The sequence below is a fragment of the Musca domestica genome, unplaced genomic scaffold (assembly GCF_030504385.1).
Source record: "Musca domestica strain aabys unplaced genomic scaffold, Musca_domestica.polishedcontigs.V.1.1 124, whole genome shotgun sequence".
Classification (NCBI taxonomy): domain Eukaryota; kingdom Metazoa; phylum Arthropoda; class Insecta; order Diptera; family Muscidae; genus Musca; species Musca domestica.
The window spans coordinates 70903-93714 of record NW_026712162.1 but is presented as its reverse complement, the minus strand read 5'-3'; the positions used below and the strand labels follow the sequence as shown (position 1 = coordinate 93714).

The 22812-nt window shown below is 36.6% G+C and overlaps 1 protein-coding gene across 1 annotated transcript in view; it reads right to left on the bottom strand.

The window, feature by feature from the left end:
• LOC131800706 (protein FAM135B-like) overlaps positions 1-22611 on the bottom strand; it is a 53761-nt gene extending 31150 nt beyond the window's left edge. Inside the window, exons 1-2 of the mRNA XM_059118381.1 lie at positions 22383-22611; positions 11382-11794 (exon numbers count right to left, since the gene is read on the bottom strand). Coding sequence (XP_058974364.1) covers positions 11382-11794; positions 22383-22459 — 490 coding nt within the window. The 5' untranslated portion in view covers positions 22460-22611. The remainder of the gene's footprint in view (positions 1-11381; positions 11795-22382) is intronic.
• Between the last annotated feature and the right edge of the window lie 201 nt (positions 22612-22812).

Sequence of the window (22812 nt, the reverse complement as noted above, 5' to 3'; positions counted from 1 at the left end):
GTGAAGATCGGTTCAGATATAGCTATAGCTGCCATATATATTGTTCATCCGATTTGTTGTATTTGTTACCCACAGCCGTAATATGCACTCCATAACAACGATATTTCGGGAAATATATCAAATACAGCTCAGAAATATCTTTGTCAAATTTTATCGAGATCGGTTCAGATTTGGATATAGCTCCCATATATACTTTATCTGATTTCAAATTAATTTTGCACCAAATGAGCAATACAAGTCCGAATTTAAAAGATACAAATGCTTCGGCATATTAAGTCCTTTGAACTTTAAATTACAATTATAATCATAGCGTGTATGATTAAATTCTCCCATCAAATCTTTTAATTGTTGTGTGGAGCTCTACTTGATTAGCAAAGTGGTGTAGGGTATCATAAAGTCGGCCCCGCCCGACTTTAAGACTTTCTTTACTGGTTTTAAGCATAATTTTGCCAGAAAACATGGGTTTTAACAGATATCTTCGCAAGAAAAAGAAAGCCCGAAGCCCGATTTAAAAAAAAATCCAATTTCCCACCCAAATCTGGATTTTTTTTTCAATATATTTTTTAAGGACATTCGGTCAACTAAACTCAGACTTTTACATTATTTTAAATCTACCATATAAACGAGCCCAAGGACCATCTGCTTTTAAATCTTTTTTCCCTGCAAAAATCTTACATAGGAATCTAGTTTTGAAAGTCTAAAAATAAATATCATATAGAAATCCAGTTGAATTAAAAATTTCTGTTTAAGAACAGGAATATTTTCATTCCTTTAAATAAAATTAATTAACTAACTCGAATTTGTTCCTAATATAGCGAGTGTCACCTAATTGCCCAAAATATTTTATGGTATGTTTACACAATAAAAATTCCTCTACCATTGTTGGTGCCATTTTACAACCTCGCCACAAATTGTTGTTGTTGTTTCTTTAACTTTAACATTTTCTCCTCTTACTTCATAAACTATGAAAAAAAAAGTTTTTTGTTTCGATACATTTCGCTCGAAATGCCACCAACAAAAGCCCTCTCTTTCTGTTTATCTATTGGCCACTTTAGTGTTTTTGTTTTATCGCCCAAAAAAAAAAAAACAGAAATAAAATTGCAACAAAAGTCGGGAGCGAACAACTAAAGTGGCAAAAAGTACTAAAAGTTTCACTTAGGCATTTGTGGGGAAAACTCGTCTTACAAAGACTATGACGCCTATTGTGACCGTGTGAATATATGTGTGTGTGTGTGTGTGAAGTTGCAAGCAGTCAGCCAAAACAATAAGCAATACCGTAGCCAAGTCGAACACACACACTCTCTCATCTACACGGTGAATAGGAATGTAAGGTAGCCATTTTCAGTACTCACTGAAACATATATACTCGTATGAACATTAGGATGCCTTTTAAGATAAAATCTATTTTTATACCCTTAGCCATGTGGCTAGTTATACCTTCAGGCGTATGGCTAGAGAGGATATATATCATTTGATACGACCAAAACATGCCTCTTTGAAAAAACAGTATTAGACCCTAGATCTCTTTGCACCAAATCCGTTTCAGGACATTTGGAGTCGATCTAGCGATGTCCGTCAGTCTGTCTGTCTAGCTGGCTGGTGTGCACGAAAGTCTAGAAGGGAGTATACGATTCGGTCCAAACTTGGTACATCGTAATAATATTATACCCTCCACCATAGTATGGAGGGTATATTAAGTCTGTCATTCCGTTTGTAACACCTGGAAATATACATTTTAGACCCGACAATATACATTTAGACTAGACCAAGACAAGGTATATATATTTTATACTTATATATAATATATATATATATATATATATAAATGAATAAATAAATAAATAAATATATATTTTATATATATATATATATATATATATATATATATATTATATATATATATATATATATATATTATATATATATATATATATATATATATATATATATATATATATATATATATATATATACATATATATATACATATATATATATATATATATATAAATATATATATTTTTATATATATTTTTTTTCCGTCTGTGGAAATCACTCTACCTTTCGAACGAAATGAAGTAGGTTGGTAAAATTTTACTCAAATATATATCATGTCTGCTGGACTTTTGGTATTGAAATGGGTCATGTAGGTCTATGTTTTGATATAGCCCCCATATAATGGTACCTCGCTATTTTCGGTATTTTGTCGACATTATTCATATAATTCAAATTTGGTATTTAAAGTTCGTAATGGAAACTACAGACTAAGACAGAAAATTATCCGTTCAGGTTCACGTCTTCGTATAGCTCACATATAAACGTACCTCCCGCTATTCGGTATTTTGATGATTTTAGGGCCATTATTCACCGGAATTGTTTCACATTTACTACATGGATACTACAGCCTATGACAGAAAATTGCCTGTGAATGCCCACGCCTTCGTATAGCACCCATATATCGGAACCTTCCGATATTCGGTATTTTGAGGATTTTAGCGACATTTTTCACCGGAATTGTTTCACATTTGGTATTTGAAGTTCGTAATGGATACTACAGACTTAGACAGAAAATTGTCCGTGAAGGTTCACGTCTTCGTATAGCTCCCATATAACAGTACCTCCCGCTATTCGGTATTTTGACGATTTCAGCGCCATTATTCACCGGAATTGTTTCACATTTGGTATTTGATGTTCGTAGTGGATACTACAGCCTATGACAGAAAATTGCCTGTGAATGTCCACCTCTTCGTATAGCACCCATATATCGGAACCTTCCGATATTCGGTATTTTGAGGATTTTAGCGACATTATTCACCGGAATTGTTTCACATTTGGTATTTGAAGTTCGTAATGGATACTACAGACTTAGACAGAAAATTGTTCGTGCAGGTTCACATCTTCGTATAGCTCCCATATAACAGTACCTCCCGCTATTCGGTATTTTGACGATTTCAGCGCCATTATTCACCGGAATTGTTTCACATTTGGTATTTGATGTTCGTAGTGGATACTACAGCCTATGACAGAAAATTGCCTATGAATGTCCACGTCTTCGTATAGCTTCCATATAACGGTACCTCCCAATATTCGGTATTTTGATGATTTTTGCTACATTATTCACCGATTTTTTTCAAGTTTGGCATTTGAATATTGTAATGGCTTATGACAAAAGTTGCCTATGCAGGTCCACGCCGTCATATAGACCCTAATATAAAGGCTCATTCGGTATTTTTAAGATTTTAGCGGAATTTTTAACGGATGTTATTTTTTGAAAATTTCTTAATTTGTTCCAAACGATGGAGGTTATTCAAAGTTCGGCCCGGCCGAATTAACAGCTCTTTAACTTGATATCAAACTTAAATCGAGTGCGGAAATAGCCAATATCGATTTTCTCCTTCTGGTACCTTCCCCAGAAAAGGTCGAAATTTTTAAAATAATATTTTTCTGCACAAAAAGAGAAAGGATGGTGCGATTTTGCTCCAACTTTGCAAATTCTAATAATTTTCCTCAGTGCTAGGTTAGGTGCGAAAATAGACAATATCGGTCCACTCATTACTCACATCATTACAATTTTGAATAGTAATAACACTTATAAAATGTAATGTAAGAGTCCGATTATTTTCCAATTTCATACATTACAATATTTTTATTAACCCAAGGTCTGGTGTTAAGATGGAATATATCGGTCCACTCCTTCTGGTATCTCCCCTACAAAGGGTCGAAGTTTTGAATATCCATGAACCTCATAAAACGCGAAATTTAAATCCGATTCTATGTCGACTTGGCACATTACAATATTTCTATCAACAGTAGATCTGTTATAAAGAAGGTAGAGATCGGAGCATTCCTTCTGGTACCTCCCCCACACAGGGTCGAAGTTTTGAATATCCGTGAAGCTCAGAAATCGCGAAATTTACATCCGATTCTATGCCGACTTGGCACATTACAATATTTCTATAAACAGAAGATCTGTTTTGAAGAAGAAAGCGGTCGGCCTATTCCTTCTGGCTCCTCCCCCAACAAAGGGTCAAAGTTTTGAATAACCAAAAGGAATATAAAATTCGAAATAAGCATCCGGTTCTCTTAATATTTTAAACATCCTATTATTTCTATTAAAAAAATAGCTGCTGTGATATATCGGTTCACTCCTTCTGGTACCTCCCCCACAAAGGGTCAACATTTTGAATATCCATGAAACTCATAAAATATGAGATTCGCATCCAATTCCAATTCAGAATTGCTACATCTCTATATTTTTATCAAGACAAGATCTTTTATAAAAAATGTTAGAGATCGGACCTTTTCTTCTGGTACCTCTACCACACAGGGTCGAAGTTTTGAATATCCATGAAGCCCATAAAACGCGAAATTAACATCCGATTCCATTGAGACTTATCACATCTTAGCATTCCTATCAAGAGTAAATTTGTCATAAAGAAGGTAGAGATGGGACCATTCCTTCTGGTACCTCCCCCACACAGGGTCGAAGTTTTAAATATCCGTGAAGCTTATAAATCACGAACTTAACATCCGATTCCATTCAGACTTGGTACTTCTCAACGTGTCCATCAACACAAGATCTTTTATAACCAGTAAGGAAAGCTCAAAAGTCGGGCGGGGCCGACTATATGATACCCTACACCACTATGCATATTTAGTAGAGCTCTCGTAAAAAGGTTTATACAGGGCATTTCAGAGCTCTATGAGATGTTTGGTACAAAATCAAAATCTATCTAATTCTATAGTGCATTTTACGAACTATAGCTATCTCTGAACCGGGTTTCTCCAAATTTGACGTATTAGCTTCTAGACTGAATTCGGTCGTATATACGAAAATTCAGGTGATTTGGGCTGATATTGACCACTTAGTGTACAATTAACCTGAAATCGGATGAAAATATACATGGGAGCTATATCCAAATCTGAACCGATTTTCACTAAATTTGATATACTTGCTTCTAGGCTGAATTTGGTCCGATGTACTAAAATTCAGTCCATTTGGATTTATATCGGCCATTTGGTGCACAATTAACCCGAAATCGGATGAAGATATATATGGGAGCTATATCCAAATCTGAACCGATTTCAATAAAATTACAAACAGCTATTTCTGGGCTGTATCTTATATCTGGTACCAAATATCATTCTTGTGGAGTGGATATTACGAATGTTAGAGGCTTAAACACCAAATCGGATAAAACATATATATTGGAGCTATAGCTCTTTCCGAACCGATTTTCTCCAAATTTGTTGTATTTGCTTTAAGGCTAATCTCGGTCACATGTGCCAAAATTTGGACTATTTGGGCTGATATTGGCCATTTAGTGGTCGATTAACCCGAAATCGGATGAAGATATATATGGGAGCTATATCCAAATCTGAACCGATTTCGATAAAATTTAAAACAGGTATTTCTGTGCTCCATCTAATACCTGGTACCAAATATCACGGTTGTGGAGTGCATAGTAGGAATGTGAGGGACTTAAAGATCAAATCGGATGAAAGATATATATGGGAGCTATAGCTATATCTGAACCGATTTTCTCCAAATTTGATATACTTGCTTCTAGGCAGAACTCGGTTGGGTGTGGCAAAATTCAGGTAATTTGGACTGATAGTGGACATTTGGTGCACATTTAACCCGAAATCGGATGAAGATATATATGGGAGCTATATCTAAATTTGATCCGATTCTCACCAATTTCAATAGGGTTCGTCCTTGGGCCAATAAAATATTGTTTGGAAAATTTAATCTCAATCGGATAATAAATGCGACCTGCATTTTGTTCACAAGAATACATGGACAGACGGACGGACGGACAGACGGACAGACGGACTGACATGCATAAATCGACTCAGAAAGTGATTCTATGAAGGTTCTCAAAAGTAACTATGGGTCTATCTCGTTTCCTTCTCCATGTTTCAAACAAATGCACAAAGACATAATACCCTTACCACTATGTGGTGTAGGGTATACAAATTATCAGATATAAAGTGAAGGAAATAACCAATATAGTCCAAACCTGGTCCGTCGCTATATTTATATAATATTTAATTTGATCCGATACGAAATGGACAACATTGGCCCATTCCTTTGGAACATAATCCATAGAGGGTCAACAATTTGAACAGAAGTCAAAATGTATTAAAATTATATAATATTGGTTGAGGTTATACATCTGACGACAAAACCGACAGATACTTTTTAACTTGTTTTGAATACAGAAAGTGTGATACGGAAAATCAAGGATTTTGAGGGTATATTTTAAAAATCACCAGAACCGATCTATTTTGCATTTAGCCTCCTGAGCATCTCCCAATATTGAAAATGTTTGGCATCCTAATGTCATTATTCATTGGCCAAATTATATTTATATCCGTTGCCATTCTATGTTTTGTTACACACCACAAAAATCCCAATAACAACAACAACAAGAATTTTCGGCGAAAAGCATTGCACGCTGACTAACATACAATTGATGTGTTGTAATAGCAATAACAACAACCACAACAACACACATAGCTAGACAGCCAGGCAGCCAAAAATTTAAGCAATGCGGCAGTCGAACGCGGCAACATTAGGAGTCGCGACGGAAACAATTTCTCCAACGGTTTGGCAGACAGGCTGGTCGTTTGGTTGTCGGTGTCTAATGTTATCGTCGATCTGTGTTCGTTGTCGTTTGTTCGTTTGATGACGAAAACGATGGTTTATAATTTATCCGAAACAAATGCAAAAAAATAAAAAATGTAATAAAATGCTGGCAATTTGTCCACAACTCCCCAGAACTCGTAGGGGATGATGTTTCACAAGCCTCTATGTTTCAAGAGTCCTCTATACAACAACACGTACAAACTTTTAGTTAAACATTTTCGGTTGGATACAGACCAACCAAAACTGGACACGTGGAGTTTCGCTAACAAATGTTATCAAATTTCAGCAATTTAGTTACAGAAATCTGCCACCAACAGTAGTTGGGCCGGGGGGGGCTAGATTTTCGGCGCGAAGAGAGAGAGGTGATAAGGAGTTGATCATTCTGTGGTCTCGTTTTAATGTGAAGATTGCCTGCCAAATACCATTATAGTTATGATGGAAAATTAGGAAAAAAAAAATGCCATTAGTGAAAATATAATTAATTTTAAATTGCTCAGCTCATACCTTTTGGAATAGGTTGTTTCGTAAGATAAACACATTTTTGTCGGTTTGATGCGACTTAAAAAATTAAATTTTCGAAATGACTTAGAAATTGTCCTAAAAATCTAAATTGAAAAATCACATTTCGGTGATCGGAAAAATATAAAAACAAGTAGAAAAAGCTGTAAGCTCGGCCGGGCCCAACTTTGAATAACCTCCACCATTTGGAACGAATTTAGCAATTCTCAAAAACAATAAAATCCGTTAAAAATTTTGTTAATATCTTAAAAGTACAGAATGTAGCTGTTATATTAGGGTCTATACAACGACATGGACCTGCATAGGTAACTTTTGGCATAAGCCATTACAATATTCAAATGCGAAACTTAAAAAAAATCGGTTAATAATATAGCTAAAATCAACAAAATACCGAATATCTGGAGGTACCGATTTGTGGGTGGGCTACACGAAGACGTGGACCTGCACAGACAATTTTCAGTCTTGGGCTGTAGTATCCATTACGAACTTCCAATACCAAATTTGAAACAATTCTGGAGAATAATGTCGCTAAAATTATCAAAATACCGAATATTGGGAGGTGCCGTTATATGGGAGCTAAACGAAGTCGTGGACCTTCACGGACAATGCTCTGCCATAGGCTGTAGTATCCATTACGAACTTGAAATACCAAACTTTATACAATTCTGGTGAATAATGTCGCTAAAATCATCAAAATACCGAATGTCGGGAGGTACTGTTGAATAATGTCGCTAAAATCATCAAAATACCGAATATCGGGAAGTACCGTTATATGGGGGCTACACTAGAGCGTTGACCTGTGCAGACAAATTTTTGTCATAGGATGTAGTATCTATCACGAACTTCAAATACCAAATTTGAAACATTTCCGGTGAATAATGTCGCTTTAATGACCAAAATATCGGATATCGGAAGGTACCGTCATATGGGGGCTATACGAAGACGTGGATCTGCACAGACAATTTTCAGTCTTGGGCTGTAGTGTCCATTACGAACTTCAAATACCAAATGTGAAATAATTCCGGTGAATAATGTCGCTAAAATCATCAAAATACCGAGTATAGGGAGGTACTATTATATGGGGGCTATACCATAACATGGAACTGCACAGACAATTTACTGTCATAGACTGTAGTATCTATTACGAACTTAAAATACCAAATTTGAAACAATTCCGGTAAATAGTGTCGCTAAAATCATCAAAATATCGAATATCGGGAGGTACCGTTATATGGGGACTATACGAAGGCGTTGACCTGCGTAGACAATTTTCTGCCTTAGGCTGTAGTATTCATTACGAACTTAAAGTATCAAATTTGAAACAATTCCGGTGAATAATGTCGCTAAAATCATTAAAGTACCGAATATTAGGTGGTACCACGTAGACGTGGACCTGCACAGACAATTTACTGTCAAAGGCTGTAGTATCCACTACGAACTTCAAATACCAAATTTGAAACAATTCCGGTGAATAATGTCGCAAAAATCATCAAAATACCGAATGTCGGGAGGTAATGTTGTATGGGGGCTCTACGAAGACGTGGAGCTGCACGCACAATTTTCTGTCATTGGCTGTAGTATTTGAAACAATTCCGGTGAATAATGTCGCTAAAATCATCGAATATAGGGGTTACCGTTATATGGGGGCTATACCAAAACGGGGACCTGCATAATTTACAGCTCTTTTACTTGTTTTAAATTAAAAACCAGTAAAGAAAGTCTTAAAGTCGGGCGGGGCCGACTTTATGATACCCTACACCACTTTGCTAATTTAGTAGAGCTCCGCATAACAATTAAAAGTTTTTATGGGAGAATTCAATAATACACGCCATGTTTATAATTATAATTTAAAGTTCAAAGGACTAAATATGCCGAAGCATTTGTATCTTTTAAATTCGGACTTGTATTTCCCATTTGGTGCGAAATTAATTTGAAATCGGATGAAGATATATGTGGGAGCTATATCCAAATCGGAACCGATCTCGATAAAATTTGGCAAAGATATTTCTGAGCTGTATTTGATATATTTCCCTAAATACCGTTGTTACTGAGTGCATATTACGGCTGTGGGTAATAAATATAACAAATCGGATAAACAATATATTTGGGAGCTATAGCTATATCTGAACCGATCTTCACCAAATTTGACATACTACCTTCTAGACTCAATTCGGTCGTAAGTGCCAAATTTCATCCAATTTGGGCAAATATTAGACGTTTGGTGCACAATCAAAGGTAAATCGGACGAACTTATATATGGGAGCTATATCCAAATCTGAACCGATCTCGATAAAATTTAGCAAATGTATTTCTGAGCTGTATTTGATATATTTCCCCAAATATTGTTGTTACAGAGTGCATATTACGGCTGCAGAGAACAATAATAACAAATCGGACGAACAACATATATGGGAGCTATAGCTATATCTGAACCGATTTCGATTAAATTTGGCATACTTATTGTCAGGCCTAATGTGGTTATATGTGCAAAATTCCATACTATTCGGGCTGATATTACACGTTTGGTGTACAAAAAAAGCAAATCGGACGAAGATATATATGGGAGCTATATCTAAATGTTGACCGATTATTTCCAATTTCAATAGGGTTCGTCCTTGGGCCACACAAATGATATGTGCAAAATTTCATCTGGATAGGGCAATAAATGCAAACTGTACTTTGTTTACAAAAATACATGGACAGACGGACAGACGGACAGACGGACGGACGGACATGCATAAATCGACTCAGAATGTGATTCTATGCAGATCATCAAAAGGAACTATGGGTCTATCTCGTTTCCTTTTGCCTGTTACAAACAAATGCACAAAGACATAATACCCTGACCATTTTGTGGTGTAGGGTATAAACAACATTTTACATTGAATTCACTTTTATAGTCCTTTAAAAAATCCAAGCTACATAGTCCTTGAAATCTACGTTTCTAATCCTTGAGAAAATATGTGGATCTGGTTCTTGAAAATGTATATCCATATATGTCAATAGTCTTTGAAAGAAAAAAAATAGTTAAAAATCTAAGTTTGAAAGTCCTTGTAATTTATTAAAAAAATCTTTCACAAAAATATAAAAATTTCTCTTTCTAGTCCGTCGAAAAATATTAAAAAATATTTTTTTTGATAAAGATTCTCGTTCAAAGGATGTCATTGAAAAATATTTTCTTTAAAAACTACTTTTAAGGAGTTCTTGAAAAATATTTTTAGTCCACGTTATTCATTTAACGTGGACCTCAAAAATATTTTAAAAAATCTATGGAAACCGGGAAGGAAGCCGTAAAAAATATTTTTTAAATTTGTAGTTAATTATAATCCTATTGTTCAATAATGAACCTATTTTTAATGAAATATTGCTTTTTAAATCTAAGATAAATTAGAGTATTTGACGAAGGTCTTTGACGAAGGTCTTTGACGAAATATCCTTTTTAATAACCTCATGTATATTAAGTACTACTTTAGTACTTTAGATTTAAGGAGAGTCCTTAAATAACTATTTTTTTAAAAATCCTAGTGTAAATGGAGTCCTTGAAAAAATATTTTAAAATATCCAAGATTTTAAGGAGTCATTAAAAACATATTTCTTAAAATAAATTAAACGGGACCTTAAAAATAATTTGGCAAATGTCTATGGCTGTTATAAAATGTTTCCCTAAAGGTAATTCATTATTTTTGGATCCTAGTTGAGATATCAACCCTCGCATATTTTTCCAAATGCTAACATTCCATTCACACAAATGTGTCTGTTTTCTCTTATCCAATTGACATGCATGACCCACATTGTCCTATCAATCCAAGTTGCTGTGATCCATAATGAGTTAACTACTCCGCAGCCACCCACTCACCATAAAATGTCGTCGTTTTTTTTTTTTTTTTGTTTCGACTCGAATCAGTCCAAACAACATCATTACTGAGTTGGATATGACAGGCAAACAATGAACCGGCAATTCATGCCAAAAAAAAAAAAAAAACAGACAACAACGAACCGAATCGAACCTAACTTTCTGTGAAAGTGTAGACCATTAAAACTTCATGCTGTTCATGTTGCTCCTGTCATATGGCAGTCAGAGGGTCAGATCTCTTCCACCACCTCATCTTCTTCTTTTTCTCCGTATCCACTGGGCCAAACATGTGCCAGGCGTCCGCACAAAGTAGTTCTTAAATTGTCAATAGCTGTAGCATGTGAAAGCCATACTCACCTAATAAGTGGGTCCGAAAGTAGATCACGTCACGTAGTGTCACTTCTTCGTTGCGATAGAGTATTTGGAAAACACGTGAGGCTCCAGCCCCATTAATTATGCTGGCCGAGGCTAAGTTGTGAACATTATTGGGCAGTGGTGGTATATCGGATGGTGGTTGTTGTTGCTGCTGCTGTTGTTGTTGATGATTGTTGTCCAACTGTTCCACAGACTCTGTCCCATTGCCGACACCACCCATACCTGCCACGTTATTAGCATCTCCACCATTGCTACCGCTACCATTGCCGCCTCCATTCGCCAATGCAATGGGCTGAACGGCAGGCTGGCCATTCGCTGTGGTCTCGGGTATTGTGGTTTCGATTTGTACCGGTAGGCGGGGTGAGACACGCAGAGAGCATCGTACCTGATACAGACTGTTTAATGAGATGTTTTTGTAGTTGTTTGTGTTTTTGTTGGCAGGTATTTTTGAACCAGGCCACGTCGGAGGAGGATGATGACGATAATATTGTCGTCGTTTGGGCAATTGAATGGTTAATGAAAGATGGAAGAGAGAGAGAGAGAGAGAAAATAAAATAAACAACAAAAGTCAAAGGTTAATTGTGACATTTAAGCAAACATCTTTTAAATATTAAACTTGTTCAATTATGACAGTGAGTGCGGGGTGATGGAAGGGGATGGTTGGCTTAAGGGTTCATTAAAAAATATAAATTATTTCTTTTCTTAAATAACTTTGAAAAGGATTTCGAATGTAAATAATAAGTTGAATGTAGGTGGAGGACTCTTAAAGTGTCTCCTGTCCTCTGAAGATCCCTAAAGGGTACTCTGACCATCAAGGCCTTTTAAAGGGTCTACTGTCAGTGGAATATATTTGAACGTTTTTTTTTGTCAATATCGGACCTTTAAAACATATTTTTAACATTGAAAGCTCATAAGGGGGTTTCCAGAGAATACTCATAAGGAGCCTTCTGTTCCTAAAATGTATTTTAAGGGGTTCCTGTACAAGGAAGAAGAACGTGAATGGTTTTCTGAACATGAAAGGCAATCATAACGTATTCTCTAGCAAAAAGAAATACAGAAGAAATGTTGTCCAAAAAGGACGACTAAAGGGTATTTTATCCATAGAACCCATTCAAAAGGTATTCTGCCAAGAGTAGACTTTACATTCTTCCAACAGAATATTCGGAAAAGGTCTTCTGTCTACAGAATTCCTGTAAGAAGACTTGCAAGGATCTTCTGTCCAGAGGAGACTTACAAAAAGGCCCCTTGTATATGGTACAACTTAGATAGGCATAGAGCAGCCTTGATAAGGTCTTCTTTCCATACAATAGATTGAGAAGATCTTCTTTTGATACCAGACATTTAGAAGGTTTTCTTTCTATACAAGGCCTTGAGAAGGTCTTCTTTCCATAGCCAACTTTAGGAAGGTCTTTATTCCGTGGAAAGCCTTGGGAAGGGAAGATCGTAAAAGACCTTAAGAAGGTCTTCGGTTTATAGACTTTGGGAGGGTCTTTTGTCTATAGAAGACCTTGAGTAGATCTCCTGCCTATAGAATACCCTGAGTAGAACTTCTGTCTATAGAAGGCCTTGAGAAGGTCTTCGGTCTATAGAAGACCTTGAGAATATCTTCGGTCTATTGAAGACCTTGAGAAGGTCTTCGGTCTATAGAAGACCTTGAGAAGGTCTTCGGTCTATAGAAGACCTTGAGAAGGTCTTCGGTCTATAGAAGACCTTGAGAAGGTCTTCGGTCTATAGAAGACCTTGAGAAGGTCTTCGGTCTATAGAAGGTCTTCGGTTTATAGAAAACCTTGAGAAGGTCTTCGGTCTATAGAAGACCTTGAGAAGGTCTTCGGTCTATAGAAGACCTTGAGAAGGTCTTCGGTCTATAGAAGACCTTGAGAAGGTCTTCGGTCTATAGAAGACCTTGAGAAGGTCTTCGATCTATAGAAGACCTTGAGAAGGTCTTCGGTCTATAGAAGACCTTAAGAAGGTCTTCGGTATATAGAAGACCTTGAGTAGATCTCCTGCCTATAGAATATCCTGAGTAGAACTTCTGTCTATAGAAGACCTTGAGAAGGTCTTCGGTCTATAGAAGACCTTGAGAAGGTCTTCGGTCTATAGAAGACCTTGAGAAGGTCTTCGGTCTATAGAAGACCTTGAGAAGGTCTTCGGTCTATAGAAGACCTTGAGAAGGTCTTCGGTCTATAGAAGACCTTGAGAAGGTCTTCGGTCTATAGAAGACCTTGAGAAGGCCTTCGGTCTATAGAAGACCTTGAGAAGGTCTTCGGTCTATAGAAGACCTTGAGAAGGTCTTCGGTCTATAGAAGACCTTGAGAAGGTCTTCGGTCTATAGAAGACCTTGAGAAGGTCTTCGGTCTATAGAAGACCTTGAGAAGGTCTTCGGTCTATAGAAGACCTTGAGAAGGTCTTCGGTCTATAGAAGACCTTGAGAAGGTCTTCGGTCTATAGAAGACCTTGAGAAGGTCTTCGGTCTATAGAAGACCTTGAGAAGGTCTTCGGTCTATAGAAGACCTTGAGAAGGTCTTCGGTCTATAGAAGACCTTGAGAAGGTCTTCGGTCTATAGAAGACCTTGAGAAGGTCTTCGGTCTATGGAAGACCTTGAGAAGGTCTTCTGTCTATAGAAGAGAGCCTCTAGAAGACCATGAGACCTTGGAAAGGTCTTCTGTCTATCGAAGACCTTGTGAATATCTTCTGTCTATAGCAGACCTTGAGAAGGTCTTCTGTCTATAGCAGACCTTGAGTAGGTCTTCTGTATTTCGAAGACCTTGAGAAGGTTATCTATCTATCGAAGGCCTTGGGACGATCTTCTGTTTATAGCAGACCTTGAGAGGTCCTGGGAAGGGAAGGTCTACTCTCCATGTAAAACCGTGAGAAGATCTTCTCTCTATGGAATACCTTAAGTTTGTTTTTCGGTCAATAGAAGACCTTGAGATGGTCTCCTGTCAGTAGAAGACCTTGAAAAAGTTTTTTTTCTATAGAGAACCTTGAGAGAGCCTCTAAAAACCTTGAGAAGGTCTTATGTCTATAGATATACTTTAGAAGGGCTTTTGGCCTTAGAAGACCTTGAGAAAGTCTTCTGTCCAAAAAAAAAAACGTTTGAAAAGTACTTGTTTCATAGGAGACCTTGTGAAGATATTCAGTTTATTTAAAAGCTTTGAGTCTCTGTAGGACCTTCTCTCTCTTCTCTCACTTGAATACCTTAAGAAAAAATCTTCTCTCTGTAGACGATCTTGAAGAAGCTTTCTTTCTACAGAGAACCTTGAAAATGTCGTCTCTGTAATAGAAGACCTTGAGAAGTGATTTTCTCTCCAGAAATCATTGCAATATTCTTCTCTCTAGAGGAGGTATTCTGGATTTTGAAGTCCTTGAGAGAGAAGACTTCTACAGACAAAATACCTTGTCTGTAGAAGACTTCTTTTCTGTACAAGATATAGTAAATGACTTGGTTTATTCGAAAAATGTTTTTTCTACATTTAATACCTTTGCCAAATCTCTCAACCTGTTGCTAACCCCTTAAATTAACATCAATCATTTGCATTAAATCCGCCCCCCATAGTCCACAACTTTCGCTATAAAATCATGGCAAAAGCTATGGCAGAGAAGATAGAGAAAGTGCTTTGCTAAATGAACTTTCAAAATGAATATTTACTCCATCGAGTCTACTTCAATTAACATCCTCTTTAGAAATTGCATTAAAAACAAGCCCTGGCATGCCACTGCATCTTTACAGCAGCAATTACCCTTCCTCAACGCCCATTTGGCCTGGCTGAAAACTTTTAAACTTTAACCTTTTTGCTGCTTTTAATTTGCACATGGCTGACTGACTAACTGACTGAGTGACTGACAAACTTGTCGCTTGACTGTGTCGCTTAATTGATGACTGCCTTTGAATGTTCATCGCTTGGTTGTCGGCTGTCGAAAAGGTCAAAAAGGTAGCAGCAATTTAGTCCTGTAATTAAAAATCACATTCTCAATAAATATTTCTCGTGTCATTAGTTTGTGGCCTCGGGAGCAGGTAGGGGGAGCAGGAGGGCAAGATTTAATAAACCTGATTTTAAATGTAATTCTCCATTTAGATGAGGCTCTCTGCGGAGAGGAAGATTATTGAGGTTTTTTTCTTTATACCCTACACCACAAGGTGGTCAGGGTATTATGTCTTTGTGCATTTGTTTGTAACAGGCAAAAGGAAACGAGATAGACCCATAGTTCCTTTTGATGATCTGCATAGAATCACTTTCTGAGTTGATTTATGCATTTCAGTCCGTCTGTCTGTCCGTCCGTCCGTCCGTCCATGTATTCTTGTGAACAAGATGCAGGTCGCATTTATTATCCGATTGAGATGAAATTTTCCAAACAACATTTGTTTGGCCCAAGGACGGACCCTATTGAAATTGGAGATAATCGGTAAAGATTTAGATATAGCTCCCATATATATCTTCGTCCGATTTGCCTTTTATTGTGCACCCAAAGTGTAATATTAGTCCGAATAGTATGAAATTTTGCCCGTACGATCAGATTGGACCTGGAAATATGTATGCCAAATTTGATCGAAATCGGTTCAGATATAGCTATAGCTCCCATATATATTGTTCATCCGATTTGTTATTTTTGTCCACCGCCGGCGTAATATGCACTATGCAACAACAATATTTGGGGAAATAAATCAAATACAGCTCAGAAATACATTTGCAAAATTTTATCGAGATCGGTTCAGATTAGGATATAGCTCCCATATATAACTTCGTCCGATTTATCTTTTATTGTGCACCAAACGTCTAATATTTGTTCAAATAAGATGGAATTCGGCACTTACGACCGAATTGAGTCTAAAAGCTAGTATGTCAAATTTGGTGAAGATCGGTTCAGATTAGCTATAGCTTCTATATATATTATTCATCCGATTTGTTATATTTGTTACCCACAGCCGTAATATGCACTCCGTAACAACGATATTCAGGGAAATATATCAAATACAGCTCAGAAATATCTTTGCCAAATTTTATCGAGATCGCTTCAGATTTGGATATAGCTCCCATATATATTTTTATACGATTTCAAATTAATTGTGCACCAAATGGGCAATACAATTCCGAATTTAAAAGATACAAATGCTTCGGCATATGTAGTCCTTTGAATTTTAAATTATAATTATAATCATAGCGTGTATGATTGAATTTTCCCATAAAAACTTTTAATTGTTATGTGGAGCTCTACTAAATTAGCAAAGTGTTGTAGGGTATCATAAAGTCGGCCTCGCCCAACTTTAAGACTTTCTTTACTGGTTTTTTTTTATAAAAAACGAAGTGGATGTTCTATTTTTTACAGAGGGGCAATTGAATAGTCCTCTCTCCAGTGGTTTGAATTTCTTTTGAATTGAATTTCTGTAAATAAACCCAATTTCCAAAGGTTCTTTGGCTTTATCTTCATAGTAGTTCATTTGGATGATCTTCTCTCTTAAAGAGACTTTTTCTGTGGAATTGTCTCTATTGAGGATGATTTGGATGTTATTTATTACATGGAAAGCAACTTGGTAGTCTTCACTCCATAGAAGACTCTTTACATGGCCTTATCTCTATCCTATAGAAATTATTTGGATGCTTTTCTCTTCATAGTAGACCATTTTTATGGTATTCTCTTCAATGAAGGAAGTACCATAAAAATGGTCTGCTATGGAGTAAAAAACATCCAAATGATTTCTATAGAGAGAAACCTATCTAAACAGTGTTCTATGGAGAGAAGACTAGCAAGTGGTCCTCCATGTAGGAAATAACATCCAAATGACTCTCAACAGAGAAAATACAATAAAAATAGTCTCTTTAAAAGAGAAGATCATCCAATGAATCTTTCCATTTTTCAATAAGAGACCATTTGCGTGTCCTTCTCTTCATAGACATCGAATTAGGTGAAGTTATCTCCAAAAACACTAGAGATTCATTTGAAAATCGTTTAAAATGGATTTTCTCCACCGAAGACGAGCTTCTTTGCACAAAAGACCCTTGTATGATATTTTCCATATAAGACCATTTGTATGGGTCTTCTCTCGAATGGTATTCTCTTCATAAAAGTTTATGGTCTTCTCTTCCAAAGAATGGCATTTCGATGACTGAAAGGTCTTTTTACTACAGAAGACCAGTTGGGCGATCTTCTTTCCATAGAAGACCTTTATATGGTCTTCTCTCCAAAGAAGACAATTTGGGGGATCTTATATCTAAAAGAAGATTAATTTTACGGAACTTCCTAGAGCGTAATTTGAAAATCGTTTAAATTGGCTTTTCTCCACCGAATATGAGCTTCTTTGCATGAAAGATCCTTGTGTGGTATTTTCCACATAAGACTTTTCTAAGGAGAGAAGACAAGAGAGAATTCTAAAAAGTCGTCTTCTATAGAGTAAACATCGCGGGAGGAGAGAAATTCATAAAAATACTCTTTTTCCGAGAGAATATCCATCCCCATCTTCTCTCGGAAAAAGAGTCTTTTTATGAAATTCTCTTCTCCCACGATGTTTATTCTGTAGAAGAAGACTTTTTAGAATTCTCTCTTGTCATCTCTCCTTAGAAAAGAGTTGGATGGTCTTCCCTTCAAAAAAGACAAGTTTATGGTCTTATGCGCAAAAGAGTGACATTTCGATGACTGAAAGGTCTTTTCACCACTGAAGACCAGTTGGGCGATCTTCTTTCCATAGAAGACTTTTATATGATCTTCCCTCCAAAGAAGACAATTTCGATGGCTTTTCTACCATGAAAGTCTAATTGGGGGATCTTATATCTAAAAGAAGATTAATTTTACGGAACTTTCTTGAGCTTAATTTGAAAATCGTTTAAATTGGCCTTTCTGAACCGAATAGGAGCTTCTTAGCATGAAAGATCCTTGTGTGGTATTTTCCACATAAGACCATGGGGATAGATCTTCTCTCGGAAAAAGAGTATTTTTATGAAATTCTCTCCTCTCCCACGATGTTTACTCTATAGAATTCTCTCTTGTCTTCTCTCCTTAGAAAAGAGTTGCATGGTCTTCCCTTCAAAAAAGACAAGTTTATGGTATTCTCTGCCAAAGAGTGACATTTCGATGACTGAAAGGTCTTTTCACCACTGAAGACCAGTTGGGCGATCTTCTTTCCATAGAAGTCCTTTGTATGGTCTTCACTGCAAAAGAAGACAATTTTGATGGTTTTTCCATGGAAGCTCTATTGCGTGGTCTTATCTCCGAAAAAGATTATTTTTCTGGAATTCTCTTTGTGGAGGTTCAAAAAAAATCGTTTAAATTGTCTTTTCTTCACCGAAGACGAGCTTCTTTGCATGAAAGATCCTTGTGTGGTATTTTTCACATAAGACCATGGGGATGAAGCTTTTCTCAAAAAAGAGCATTTTTATGAAATTTTCTCCTCCCATTATATTTACTCTATGGAAGACGACTTTTTAGAATTCTCTCTTCTCCAACAAATACCAGTTGAAGCTTCTCTGGGGATGAAGCTTCTCTCAAAAAGAGCATTTTTATGAAATTTTCTCCTCCCATTATATTTACTCTATGGAAGACGACTTCTCTAGAATTTTCTCTTCTCCAACAAATACCATTTGGATTGTCTTCTCTCCTTAGAAAATAGTTGGATTGTCGTCACTCCATAAAATACATGTTTATTGCCTTCTCCCCCAAATAATGACATTTCGATGACTGAAAGGTCTTATCACCATAGAAGACCATTTGGGCAATCTTCGTTCCATAGACGACCTTCGTATGGCCTTCTCTCCAAAGAAGACAATTTTTATTATTTTTCTTCCATGGAAGCCCAATTGCGTGGTCTTGTCTCCGAAAAAAGATTATTTTTATAGAATTCTCTTCGTGGAGGTTCATTTGAATTCTAAATTGTCTATTCTCCACCGAAGACGAGCTTCTTTGCATGAAAGACCCTTATGTGGTATTTTCTTTCATGGGAATGTAGCTTCTCTCTCAAAAAAAAGTATTTTTATGAAATTCTCTCCTTTTATGATATTTCACACGTAGAAGGCGGCTTTGTAGTGTTCTCCCTTCTAAAACAAATTTCAGTTGAATTGTCTTCTCTCCTTAGAAAATAGTTGGATTGTCGTCTCTCCATAAAATACAAGTTTATTGCCTTCTCCCCCAAAAAATAATGACATTTCGATGACTGAAAGGTCTTTTCACCATAGAAGACCATCTGGGCAATCTTCTTTCCATAGAAAATCTTTGTATGGCCTTCTCTCCGAAGAAGGTAATTTCGATGGTTTTTATTCCATGGATGTCCAATTGGATGTTCATATATCTAAAAAAAAAGATAAATTTTATGGAACATCCTAGAGGTTAATTTAAAAATTTTTAAAATTGACTGTTCTCTGTTGAAGTCTAGCTTCTTTGCATGAAAGACTCTTGTGTCGGTGTAGTCCGCCATAAAAGCCGATGGTCGCTCTCCACTCGTATTAATCGACCGTGGCCTCAAAATAAATCCCAAATATTATCGCGAAAATATTCTGGAGGGTGTATTAAAGCCTTGGGCACGCAAACATTTTGGCCGCAGACCTGGGACATTCCAACAGGACTCAGCACCATTGCACTCAGCATGCGCCACCCAAGAATGGTTATAAAATGAGGTTCATCGCTTCATTTTCAGCGCAAAATGGCCACCAAATAAATGTCTGGAGTATTTTGGAAAGCAGGGTTGGCACTAAAAATACCAAAGTGTCGATCACCACAAGCAAGCGCTTCGCCGGGAATGGGCCAAAATACCGCAGAGCAACATTCGTGTTGCGTATGTCGGTTTCATTGTCGGTTTGAAGCCCATTAATCGTGCCAAAGGTGACCAATTCGAACAAATCTAAACTTATTCTAAAATTTGATGCTATTTCCAAAATTTTTTGCTTTCAGTCAATAAAATTTAAAAAAAATGTAAGTATTATGTCGTTTAACTTTGTTGCAGTTTTTTTATCTCACCCTGTATATGAGATCTATATCCAAATCTGAAGCGATTTTGATAAGATTTGACAGAGGTATTTCTGGGCTGTATCTGATATCGATTACCAAAGATAATTGTTGTGGAGGGCAGAATATCCAATTGGATAAAACATATAAATATGGGAGCTATAGCTATATCTGAACCGATTCTCATCAATTTCAATAGGGTTCGACCTTGGGCCAAACAAATATTTTTTGGAAAATTCCATCTAAATCGCATAATAAATGTGACCTTCATTTTGTTCACAAAAATACATGGACGGACGGACGGACAGACTGACTGACATGCACAAATCGACTCAGAAAGTGATTCTACCAAGATCTTCAAAATTAACTATGGGTCTATCACGCTTCCTTCCCCATGTTACAAACAAATTCGCATAGACATAATACCCTTACCACTCACTATGTGGTGTAGGGTATAAAAATATTGAGCATAATTTGAAGCACAAAATTTATTTCATTCATAACAAGTAAAAAAGCTGTAAGTTCGGCCAGACCGAAATTTTAATACCCTCCATCATTTGGTAAAAATTTGGCGATTTCCAAAAAAAAAAAAAAAAAATTAAAAATAAAATAAATAAAATAAAATCCGTGAAAAATTCTGTTAAAATCTTAAAAATACCGAATGCCTATACGACGACGTGGACCTTCATAGGCATCTTTTGTCATAAGTTATTACAATATTTACATGCGAAACTTGAAGAAAAATCTATTTATGATGTAGCAAAAATCATCAAAATGCCGAATATAAGGGGTACTGTTATGCGGGGGCTATACGAAGACATGGACCTGCACAGACAATTTTCTGGCATGGGCTGAACTATCCATTACGAACTTCACATGCGAAATTTTAAACAATCTCCGTAAATAATGTCGCTCTAATCATTAAAATGCCGAATTTCGGGGGGCTACGGTATATGGGGGCTATACGAAGACGAGGACCTACATGACTCATTTTTTGACTTAGGATGTAGTATACATTACGAACTTCAAATACGAAATTTGAAATGATTCCGGTAAATAATGTCGCTAAAATCATAAAAATACCGAATATCGGGGGGTACCGTTATATGGGGGCTATACGAAGACGTGGACCTACATAGCCCATTTTCTGTTTTATGCTGTAGTATCCATTACGAATTTCAAATACCAAATTTGGAACGATTCCGTTAAATAATGTCGCTAAAATCATAAAAATACCGAATATCGGGGGTTACCGTTATATGGGGGCTATATGAAGACGTGGACCTACATGACTCATTTTTTGACTAAGGATGTAGTATACATTACGAACTTCAAATACCAAATTTGAAATGATTCTGGTAAATAATGTCGCTAAATCATAAAAATACCGAATATCGGGATACCGTTATATGGGGGCTATATGATAACACGGACCTACATGGCCCATTTACGAACTTAACCTGCCTACTAGAAAAATATACATGTGTGCACAATTTTAGCCTTCTATCTCAATTTGTTCGAAAGATAGCGTGATTACAATAGACAGACGGGCAGACAGACAGACAGACGGACATGGCTAAATCGTCTTAGAATTTTAAGCTGATCAAGAATATATATACTTTGTTGGGTCTGACATGAGTATTTCGAGGAGTTACAAACGGAATGACAAAATTAATATACCCTCCATAGTATGGTGGAGGGTATAAAAAGGGGAAGTAAGTGCCATAAAATTTGTTCGAAAATCTCGTAAATCCCATGGTCATCTGTCACATAGTTCACTGGTGCACTGGTGTTGTTGGTGTGGCAAACATACAACAAAAGGTCAGACATACCAACCGACAGACAGAGAGAGAGAGAGAGACGAATGGTCAACAAAATTGGTAATTCTATCTAAAGTTGGCAGGGTTAGATATCTCTTGGCTTAGAGCTAGAGTGTGGTTAAAAGGATTGATTAGATTCTATACAATAGCAGGAGAAAGGAGGTGAGTAAAGAAATGGAAGGGAAAAGGGAACTGAAATGAATGCAAAAAAACGGAAAAAATATGGAAACTTACCCCCTTTGAAATAAATCCACATTGAAGAATTTATATAATTCCACAGAAAATTCAATTGTTGCTTGTAAATCACCCATTACGCTTCAAAGAATCGAGAATTGCCAGGCAACAGTGAAGAACTATGGACAATCGTTGGCCGAAGAGAGATGGAGAGAGTGACGGAGTGACGGAGTGAGAATGTTGAATTCTGCTAAAAAGATGCTGAGTTTATAGTTGATGTTGTTGGTTGTGGGTTGTGATGCTGGCACAATGGACAAGTATTATTGTGCTTGATGTTGTTGCTGTTGCTGTTGTTGGGTTTTCACTTTTTCAACTGCTCTGTGCCATTGTCACAGAGGGCACCACCATCATCGTCATCATCGTTTTTCTTGTTGTTGCTGCTGCTGATGCCATTATAATTGTCATGTTGATGATGATGATGATGTAGATC